At 50.1% G+C, this 10,935-nt stretch overlaps 2 protein-coding genes across 4 annotated transcripts; one reads left to right on the plus strand and one right to left on the minus strand.

Moving 5' to 3' along the window:
- Window positions 1-5,266: 5,266 nt before the first annotated feature.
- LOC127335116 (ATP-dependent RNA helicase SUV3L, mitochondrial) lies at window positions 5,267-8,757 on the minus strand. 3 transcript variants are annotated; one of them, XR_007872604.2, is made up of 3 exons: window positions 6,518-8,757; window positions 6,236-6,308; window positions 5,267-5,757 (listed from the first exon to the last, which is right to left on the minus strand). XR_007872604.2 is itself a non-coding variant. In XM_051361706.2 (2 exons), exons 1-2 carry the CDS (start codon window positions 8,656-8,658, stop codon window positions 5,703-5,705), a joined length of 2,196 nt encoding a protein of 731 aa, XP_051217666.1. In that variant the 5' UTR covers window positions 8,659-8,757; the 3' UTR covers window positions 5,267-5,702. The 3 variants fall into 3 exon arrangements, 2 of the variants coding, with proteins under 2 accessions (XP_051217666.1, XP_051217667.1); XM_051361706.2 differs by lacking the exon at window positions 6,236-6,308; XM_051361707.2 differs by lacking the exon at window positions 5,267-5,757 and having other exon boundaries at window positions 6,235-6,308.
- Window positions 8,758-9,969: 1,212 nt separating this feature from the next.
- LOC127329198 (pentatricopeptide repeat-containing protein At4g21065-like) lies at window positions 9,970-10,593 on the plus strand. Its single transcript, XM_051355734.1, has one exon. It carries the CDS (start codon window positions 9,970-9,972, stop codon window positions 10,591-10,593), a length of 624 nt encoding a protein of 207 aa, XP_051211694.1.
- Window positions 10,594-10,935: the final 342 nt, after the last annotated feature.

The raw sequence follows: 10,935 nt of genomic DNA on the forward strand, positions 1-10,935 counted from the left end.
TTTGTTGCAATGGACGTCGTTTTCTTCGGGTCCGTCGGGTGGATTTGCACTTCTTTTGAGTCCTTCGCTGTGTTAAAGGTTGGTTCCCTGAGCGGCCTCCCTGTGTCTGGCAAAACATCATAATCAGTTTACCTTGGCGCCATATATTCTGCTTGCATCCCGAAGGTTTCTGACAGTTGATGAAAATCTCTGTCGCATTTGTCAGCTAACGCAAAGCTTCCTTTGACTGTGATTGGTCCTTTGGGTCCAGGTAACCTCCACAGTAAATACGTATAATGAGGTACCGCCATAAACCTAGCATACGCTGGTCGTCCCAACAAAGCATGATATTGCGACGGGAAATCCAAGACTTCAAACTCCAATTTCTCTATCCTGTAATTTTCTCGGGTTCCAAACTGAACGTCGAGATTAATCTTGCCCAACGGATAACTTGGTTTCTCTGGCGTGATCCCGTGAAAACGTGTGTCAGTTGGTGCTAGATTTGCTAGGGATATGTTCATCTTCCTTAGTGTATCTGCGTACATAAGGTTTAAGCTGCTGCCGCCATCTATGAAAACTCTCGACACGTCGAAGCCAGCAATTACTGCGGGTAAAATAAGTGCGGATTGCCCAGGTCGAGGAACCTGCTGCGGGTGATCCGCAATTGTGAAGCCGATATCCTGTCCCGACCAATTTAGGTAGTCGACTGTTGGTGGAGGCATCTTTTCTGCCATGAATACTTGCCGCGAAATTACTTTCTGCACCCTGTTAGATGGCCTAGCTTTCTGAATCATGAAGACTGCGCCATTAGAATTAGGATCAACATACGGAGGTGGTTGTGGTGCTGCCGCTATTCTGAGCTGGTGCCGATTCTCGTCTGTAATCGCGGGAGGAGGTGGGAGATGTATCTCGCTCCTTGGTCCCTGGTGATTTCTATTCATTGCTTGGGTATTTGCAATTCCTGCGGCTCGCAACATTGCCTGAAAGTTGCGGCAGTCTTTTTGGAGATGTCCTGACTGTCTCTTTCCGTTGCTATCGAGAAAAAAGTGCATCTGACACGGTCCGTTCATCATCTCCTCGGGGGACACATAGGGTCTTTGAAACCTTGGTCCACTATTTTGCCTGTGACCGCGAGAATCACCTCTATTGTTGCCTTGTTGTTCATTACTTCTTTGGTAGTCATCTCGACTATTTCCTCCGGGATTTCCTCGGAAGCCAGCCGATATGTGGCCGGGAGCGTCGTTGCTGTAGAACTGGCGGGAAAATCGCCTTCTATTTTGAAAATTTCGACCGCGGTCCTCTTCTGGCGACCTGTGTCGCTTGTTATATATTGCGTCTTCTCCATCTGCCCACTTGTTGGCTATCTCCATCAGTGCCGATATTGTCTTGGGGTTGGTTCTCCCTAAGTCCTCGACGAAATCTCCCCGTCGGATTCCTGCCACGAACGCGTCTATTGCTCTCTCGTCAGATATATCTTCTGCCGAGTTTTTAATAATGTTCCACCTCTGTATATATTTTCTCATCGACTCGTCGTGTTTCTGTCGGCACGCCCTCAACTCTTCCAATGACGCAGGTTTCTTGCAGGTGGATCGGAAGTTTCTCACGAAAATATCTTCAAAACTATCCCGGTTGTCGATGGAACCTGGGGAAAGTTTCTTTATCCAAGATCTCGCGGCACCACTCGGGTGGACTTGGATACTTTGCATGGCTGTTGCTCTGGTTCCTCCTACCGGCTTCACCATCTCGAGATAGTCAACGAGCCAATCCTCGGGATCTCCGCAGACCGTCGAATTTTTGAAATTCTCGGGTAACTGAAACCCTTTTGGTCCTCGAGTTTTTCGGACGCGTCTCGTAAAGGACGGAAGCCCGCACAGATCTTCATCGGCAACTTCTGGTGAATGCCGATGTTCTCTTCTGTCTTGCCGCGCTCTGTCTACCCGATCTTGAGCCGCCGTATCTCTTGCCCCACTTGTTCTTGGTGGATCTTGCACTGCAGCAGTAGGTCGTGGACTATTTTGCCTTGCGCCTCCTTCGGGAGGTGTAGCTGTGAATGTCGTTCCCATGACTCCAACTCCAGCCATTGCCATATTGAACAATGCTTCTCTCGGGTCTCCTGGTGGTCCGGACGCGAGGATGTAAGCTTGCGTTGCCATGTATCCCGCTTCGGCGTTTCGGGATGATATTTCCCCTTGTATCAATCGACATGAAAGACATGTCGAGATTTTGAATTATGTTGCCTCTCTCGCTTCGGGTATATTTTGCAGCCGAGATATTGCCCTCCTCCGAGCTTCTCTCGTGACTATCTCCCGAAGTTCCCGATTGTCGACCGAGCTCGCTCGACGCCTCGCTTGACGCGGATGTCGCCTCTTTTCTTCTATTCAGTGGATGCTTTGTTTCTTTTTCCAACTCCCTACTCACACGAGCAAGTCTATATTGATAGGCTTGTAATTCCTCGGCAGTAGCTGTGGTGGTCATTGGTTCCGAACCATCCATGGCTCTTGCAGCCCTATCCCACGCCGCTATGCGGGAGTTGGACTCTTTCGCGAGGTGAGGTCCCGACATATTTGGTGCCTAAGCCTCTTCCGAGATCAGCGGGAGCGACGTATGGGTTTCCCCTATCATCGAAAGCCTCTGACGTCTCTGGTTCTGCTAGGCTTGCCTCTTCAATTGCATACACTTGATGATATTTTGAGTATTGATTTTTGTCGGGATTGGTGACACCATCATAAAGATTGGTGAAGACCTTTCCGATGGCAGCAAATTTGTCGATGAAGGCTAGCGACGCCGTCGGAGTCGCCGCTTATAAAGGAGTCCGCAATGACCCGAAGGATGTGTCGTCGAAGATCTTGACGAACTTTTCGCTTGCCTTGGTGTCGATGAAACGTGGCGACGAAAACTCTTCATCACTTGTCGAAAAGTCAGAATCGATCGCTGAAAATTTCGACGAGATCGGAACTTCGAGACGATAAGATCTTCCTTGTTGACGCTGAATCGGAATTCTCCGAACTTCATAACGATGGGCTCCTCCAGATACGCACATGCATCCAAACGGGAGGGCGGGTGAGGAATAAAATCGACTAGATCAGTTTTTTCCTGTTTACCTCGATCCATCGCATTGCTTGCTACCGACGAAGTCGACGATTCTGGACGTGCCATCGAGATCAGCTCCTTGCAACCTCTAGATCCCACGGACGGCGCCAATTGACAAGGTATTAACTTGTCAATGCCTACAGATTGTAGACTAGGGTTTCGTTAGATATAGAGGGCAAGTAGATCTCGAAGGTTTCAGCCGAAAAGTACTCGACGATGTAAAAACTAGGGTTTGAGAGACAATGATTCGATCCTTTCTGCGTCCCTCGACTCCCCCTTATATAGGAGGCGGAGCCGAGGGTTTCGTATTGTACAAGTTACAGAGTCCGGGTAGGTTTCTAACTCCTCCCGCAAGATTACAAATAATGCTTCCTATTACAACTCTAGCTTTCCTTAACAATATCTTGGGCTTCCGAACCTTCTTATTCTTCGGGTAGTGGGCCTTCAGTAAACCCCGGGTACCATCATCGGCAGGCCCATTGGGGATGCCTATGTCACTGAGCTCTTGGAGTTCTTCGGCCCCTTCTCGCCTATCCAGCGTCCTTGCGACTCTTCTCCAATTGGCTTCGACATCTCTCGTCTGCCTCTAGAGGGTTGCTCCTTTACTGCCGGATGCGGTTGATGACAAGGTTGCTTTCCCTGAGGGTGAGGGTCTACAGAGCCCAATCCCTGATGATGTCGAGGGCTTTGGGTTGGCTGAGTTTTTTGTTGAAGCTTCTGTCTCTCTTTCGGTTGAGCGCTCGAGGCTTGAGGCGGCTGAACATGATGATGTGGTTGATGTGTTGGCAGCTCCCTTGGTGCCTTTTGTTGAAGATCCTGAGGTGGCCGACTCCACCAAGCTTTGTGATTTCTTGGCCAACCTGGCTTCAAAAAGCGGGCGCTCATGTCGCCCTTGTGTGAGTCTTTGGAGGAGAACCCTGCTGCCAGTGTCGTCGTTCCTGAAACCGTGCCTGCGGAGGACATCCAAGTTGATCCCGGGGATCCCGCTGCTGACAAGCTCAATGCCTTCTTGTCATCGGTTTTTCGACCAGTGCCTCCGCCTATCCTTGCTTCGCCGCCCTCTAGGCCGGTCCGTGCTCCTAAAGAGGTGGCCACCATGCCTCGTCGGAGTGGTCGCATCGAGAACAGAAGCAATTGCAGAAGGATGCTACATCTCAGGAGTTGCTCGCACGTGTTTTGGGCATCTTGAAAGAGAACGCTGAGTTCGATGACAACGCCCTTGCTGCCTTCATTGACAAGTTTAAGACCCCTTTGTCGTCTCGTTCCATCACGATGCTTGGCTCCCTTCTGAAGAATGTGGAGAAGGTGAAAAGGCCCAAGAGCAACAAGGTTGGCACCAAGAAGGTTGTTGAGATTACATGATGGATGCACTTCATGCAACCTTCATGTCGATTTGTTGAATATGTAGCACTTTGTCGTTGATAGGTTGTTCAATCTTGTTGTGTTGTTGTTTTAGATTTTGGGAGTAGTCCGCGTGTCGGAGGTACTTTATGTATAGTTTTCGATCCGGTTTTCCTCATAAACTGGATCAGAGCTCCTGGCGTTTGCTCCAAAAAAAAAAAGCCCTTTGAAACACATGACTAAAAATATACGAAAAATACGAGAACATAAGACTGAAATGTCATGGCTTGTCAAGTTCTAGAGTAAACAGAATTCGTTCGCAGACGTGACCCTAGATTTTTCATAAAAGTGTAGGAATTTGAAAAGGGTGGAGGCAAGACAAATAATTTTCCCACCAGATCTCATGTTATAATCTCCAAAGTTATAGATCAAATCACGGTACAATCTCGTTTGTACAATCCAAAGGTCTTCTAAGAAACAAAAAAAAATCGTCAAATATGCTTCAGTCTAAAGAGGGCTTCTCTGCAGTACTATTGCCTTCTAGGTGTAATGTCTACTCCTATCTGAATTCAGCTTCCTCGGAGATGGATAAAGAGAAATCAGAATGCTCGTACCATAACTGGTCTCATTTACAAACAAGATAGCTCTGAATCTACTTCTGTGTCACTCATATCCCCAAATCGATAGAAATGATTCCATCCGTTTATGATATCAGTCGTAGACATCTGAAATCTACGAAGAGAGAATGCTCCAACTTACAGTTGTGCCAACGTGAGAGCATTGCAAAAATGATGAATAATGCATTTCCAACCTGGGTTCACGTGCACCCAGGTTCAACTGGGGCTTTTCCTCCCTGCTATCCTCTATAATATTACACAGTCAAGTTTAAAGATCACACTTAATCATCTAAGACATCTTAGAGAACGATCAATGAAAAAACATGTAAACTACATTTGCTTATTCCCACATTCTGGTGCAGCGTGTCACAGAAAATTCTAGTTTGAGTCTGATAACTAAAGATCCTCATTCAGCATGCAATCTAGCATTGCACAACAGTATTACTCACCAGCTATCTCTTGTGGTGCCAATAAAATAATGGTCAGTTGATGCAGAAGCTGTGGGGTGGCGATTTTGGGTCAAATTTAGGACCAGCAGCACAACATAGCTGGCCTGCGCCAAAACTCGAAGAATAGGTGTGCCATGGGTAATCACCAGATTTAGGATTGAAGAGGTATCGCTACTTGGCTCAACAGTTTCTTCTCCAGAACCTAATTGGGTAGCCAACCCCACACTCATGCCACAAGGTTCAAGGAAGAGGAATTCTGGCTGGGTCGATCATGTCTTTTCCTTCAAAATGAAACAATAACATCATAAATACATCCAGAATTATCTTAGTAATATTTATTTCACTAGGTAAACTTTCCAAACATACTAAAAAATGATATCTTATAAGAAAATACATTTTTAGGAATTATTTGAAATTTCTTTTTAATTCAAAAGATCAAGAAGTCTAGCTGAATATAACCCTCAGTAAAATTATTCTAAAACTTAGTTTGCATAACAGCAGAATATGCATATGGGCACGATAACCTTTTTAAAAACAACTGAGATATAAGCAATGGTAAAACCGCAAAATCATATGTTCCATCAGTTGAGTCAAAAGTTCAGCCAATCCGTAGTAAGTATGGAAGAAAATTGATGAACAACTATTTTGTTCAACATGGCATTGCCAAAAGCAATATATGTTAACGAAAATAGAATATTATTTGAAATGATAATTCAGCGTTGGGATTGTAGTTACTTGAACAATAAAGAACGGGAATACCTAAAGTTCAGAAACCCACTTGCCAGCGGTTGTATGCAATTATAGCATAGGGTTATCTCATGTTTCTTCTGACCTAAAATGAAGCCAAATAAAGTCCATAGTATAACTTAACTGAATGGTTGCATGACATTCTTAATTATTGGCCTCTATTTATCAGAAATACAGTTTCCTTGATACAATAAAAGTACATATGTACATATGACATCTACTAAATGACAAGAAAAAAAATATTGCTATCTCCCCAAAAGATCTGTATGAAAAGATGTGAACTGGAGGTATTACCTTGAATTTTTTTTGGGAAGTGACCTCGGCCTTTCATAACCAACTTTGGAAACACTCTTTGCATCATCATCTGACATATTTTCCACATTGCTGTCACTCTCCTCATTCTCTTCTCGTCTCTGCCTTGTTTGTTGTCTTGATTCAGGCTTCCAGGATGCCTTGGCAAGTGACTTGCCAAGCAAATCAGCAATATTTACTGCCATTTCCTCAGCTTTCTGCGCATGAGGAAAGTTATCTTCCTCAAAATGGTGTGACAGCCACAAATACATAGACAGGACCTGGTGCTTGGTCTCGAGGTCCAGAAGTTCAGTGTCATTCGTTGCAGAACCTCTGGGCATTCCCATCGCGATGCTAACACGGCGGCTCTTGCTATAATGAGTAGCAAATCTCAGAAGATGGTACATGGCTTTTGGATCCCTTATATTAACTGGTGCAAAACAAAAACTGTAGCGATCCTTGAGGGAGAGGCCCTGGACCCTCTCAAGCATATTAGCAACCTTCTTGATGCTATCCTGCTGGCACATGAAGTACGTGTTGTCGATGCGGCAATTATCACTGAACTTATCCAACAATTCAGTGAAAGTAAGATCAGGGAACTGGCTGGCGAACATTTCCACCTGTTCAAAGCAAGGGAAAAGGCCGATTTTCTTTGCCTCCTCAAACGGCTGTTGCAGGCACTCTATTAAATATTCCAAATCATCCAGCAAGAAAGTGGTCGTGAGCCCATCTGGATAAACACTGCCCCTCCGGCCAGCACGCCCAGCAATCTGTTTCACCTGCGAAGCAGCAACTGGTACCATTCTGTCCCCATTGTATTTCGACAGGCTATAGAACACAACTCTCCTAATGTTGAGGTTGAGGCCCATGCCAACGGCATCACTCGCTACAAGCACATCGTACTCGTTATCCTGTTCGTTGAATAGCTTTGCTTGCTGGCGCCGTGTCTCTGGCGGCAAGGCTCCATATATAACACAGCACTTGTGCTTGGTGAATTTCTCGATTGCCAGCTTCACCTCAAATATCTCTCTGCGGGAGAAGGCAACAATGCAGTCACCGGCACGGACATTCTTGAGGTCGCCCAGGAGCGACTTTGCCTCGACGACAAGTGGCTTGAACCGCTCATACTGATGCACCTCCAAATCATCCCCAGTATCCGCACAAACCTTGCGGACAATCTTGAGAACGCTAGGGTCACCACAGAGATGTATCTCGTCCGCCTTGAGCCCGAGAACAGCACGCGTCCACGCGTAGCCCCTGGTAGGGTCAGCCATCATCTGTATCTCGTCGACCACGGCGACCTCGTAGAGGTCCTCGGTGGACAGCATCTCGATGGTGCAGGTGACGTGGTTGGCGAAGGGCACCTCCTTGACCTCCTGGCCGGTGCGGAGGGTGCAGTAGACGCCGAGCGCGTTGACCTTGTCGAAGACCTCCATGGCGAGGAGCCGGAGCGGGCTGCAGTAGACGCCGGACCTGGCGGCGCTGAAGCGGGCGAGCGCGTTGTGCGTCTTGCCGCTGTTGGTGGGCCCGCAGTGGTAGACCACCCGCCGGCGCATGGCGCGCGCGAAGGGGTACCAGGTGTGCGGCGCCGTGAGGTCGGCCGCGGCCATGACGGACTTGTTCTGCCGCAGCTCGTCCGCGTGGTTGGTGACGCAGTACTCGGTGAATGCCTGGAGGAGGAGCGCGTGCGCGTCCTCGGCCGGGAGGGAGAGGAGCCGGTCGGCGGATTCCTGGGAGAGGCGCGGGGGCAGGAAGTGGCGGAAGTGGCGCGCGTAGGTGGGGAACGCGGACGCCGGGATGTAGAGCGCCAGGGCCTGGTCCGCCATGGTGGGGTTCTTGGCGAAGTCGCGGGTGAGCGCCACCACGTCGTCCCACGTGGCCTTTGGGAGGCGGGACGAGCCGGCGGCGGGCTCGGCGGTGGAGAGCTCGTGCCATAGCTGCTTCGGGTCCAGGGGAGGGAGGTTCCGGTCAGGGTCGGCGGGTGCGTCGGAGGAGAAGAGGCGGTGGCGGTGGTGGGGTGGGATCCATGGGGATGTGGGTTGGGGCGCGGGGCGTTGGAGGTGGGAGAAGATGGGGAGGAGAAGGCGGCGGTATGGGGAGGAGGTGGAGCGGCGGATTAGCACGGCGGCGATGGTGGCGGCCATGGGTGGATTGCGTTACGAGGCGTCGGCGGCCGGCGGCATTGGTTGCGGGAGGAAGAAGGGGAGGCGGCGCGCGACAGGCGGTAAAGATGGGCCGAAATGGGCTACGAGGAGCGCATGGTGGGTAGGGATGTAAACGGATCGGATCGGATCGGATATTGCTCTTACCATATCCTTTATCATATTTTTGTAACGGATTCGGATCGGAGCGGATAATGGTCGGATGCGGATTCGGATGCGGATTATATCGGATTACGGATATGGAGCGGATTCGGACCGGACTCGGATCGGAAGCGGATTATTAAGAAAATATACGCATAAAAACATAAAAGTATATTTTTTATGTAAAATACGTTTGTAATTATAGACTATAGTTAAATGTACACACGTATTCGTACAACAAAACAAATTGCTTCTTAATAGCATACATATTTTGGCTGATGAACTAACTATATTGTCTAAATATTTAGGGTTGGGCTAATTTTCTCGGATTATCCTCTTTGTGGACCTCGGATAATCCACAAAAAATGGCGGATAATCCTTATCCGTCGGATAGTATCAATACCATATCCTCTACCGTATCCGCCGGATATTCTCTTGATCACTATCCGCATCCGTATCCATATCCGGCGGATTTCTAAAAATGCATACCATATCCTCAAAAACGGATACGGATGCGGATTCGGAGCGGAAATTATCCGTATCATTTACATCCCTAATGGTGGGACGCGAATGCACGTGGGCTTTAACGAAACCCTCGGTCGCGGGGCGTAGACTTCGTGGAGAACCTATCCAGGCGTACTGATTACTCCACAAGGGATTTCGTATAAAAAAAATAACTCCACAAGTAAAAAAAAGAAAATCTAGACGTTTTTGGTCCGGTGGTGGCTCAGGGTGCAAGTGGGACAACAAGCGGGGGCCCGCATATGTGCCGCATGGGCCCGCAATTGGTAAACAGGATGCCGCAACAGCCTGCAAACACTGAACGCATTAAAGTGGGCCCCCGCCTAGAGCCCGCAAACCGTGCGCACATCTGAAGGATCTTGCCGAACTCCTCCTCGGCGTTGACGCCCTCGTGGATGAGCAGCGTGGCGTCGCCGACGATGAGGTCGCGGCCACCGCCCTCGCCCCAGTCGAGGCCGCGCTCGGTGCACCACCAGTACTCCTCGAGGGTATCGCCATTCCATGCGAAGAGGGCGGCCGAGTCGCGCGCGATGGCGGCGACGACGTGGTCCTGCGTGGAGAAGATGTGCAGCAGATACCAATGCCCCGGCGACGACAGCAGATACCAACGCGACGGCCAATGCCATTGCCATGCTCCAAGCAATCGCTCCAGCACCTTGCACGCATCCGGCGCCGCGCCATTGCATCGCGCTCCTCCGCCTCCACCTCGCAGCCCCCTCCATCGCCGTCGCCAAGCAGATCCACGCGCGCGCGCTCCGTGCGGCCGGCGTGCCCCTCTCCCACCCTCTCCTCGCCAAGCACCTCCTCTTCCACCTCGCCTCCCTCCGCGCCGGCGCCGCCCCGCTCCGCTACGCCGTCGCCATCCTCACCCGCCTCCTCCCGGAACCCGACCCCTTCTCCCTCAACACCGTGCTCCGCATCGCCGCGTCCCGCCCCCGCGTCGTGCTCGAGCTCCACCGCCGTCGCCTCGCGCCGCCCGACACGCACACCTACCCGCCGCTGCTCCAGGCCTGCGCACGCCTCCTCTCCCTCCGCTACGGGGAGAGCCTCCACGCCGAGGCCGCCAAGAACGGCCTCGCGGCGCTCGTCTTCGTCAAGAACTCCCTCGTCCACCTCTACGGCGCGTGCGGCCTGTTCGAGAGCGCCCACAGGGTGTTCGACGAGGTCTTCTCCACAGAGAGCGCCATGGCTGGGAAGGGGTTGGTAGCTCCACCACATCTGCAGGACATGCGGGCTCGTAAGTGGGCCTTTTGACTCGCCGCTTAATCCAACTTAATTAATCGTATCTACTGCGGGCGTCCGCGCACGGTTATTTGAGGAGCGGGCTCTGGGCCGCCGCAGACAGCCCACGTCCGTTTGCACCCTGAGTGGTGGCCAAGTTCTGGCTAGCCCCCTGTCATCTAAGTGAAGTCTATTGATGAATGGCAGTTTAAGCTAATTAGAGAAGGAGGAAGAAGTAGATAGCTGCATTGCCTAGTGATTAGGTCTAGTTGATGACAACAAAGGTATATTGAAAATTGACGTTGATTATTATCGATCTTTGTTTGGTCATGAGGATAAATTAGATATTGATCTGGTGGAAGGCTTCTGGCAAGA

This window comes from Lolium perenne, chromosome 2 (genome assembly GCF_019359855.2).
Source record: "Lolium perenne isolate Kyuss_39 chromosome 2, Kyuss_2.0, whole genome shotgun sequence".
NCBI classification, from domain to species: Eukaryota; Viridiplantae; Streptophyta; class Magnoliopsida; order Poales; family Poaceae; genus Lolium; species Lolium perenne.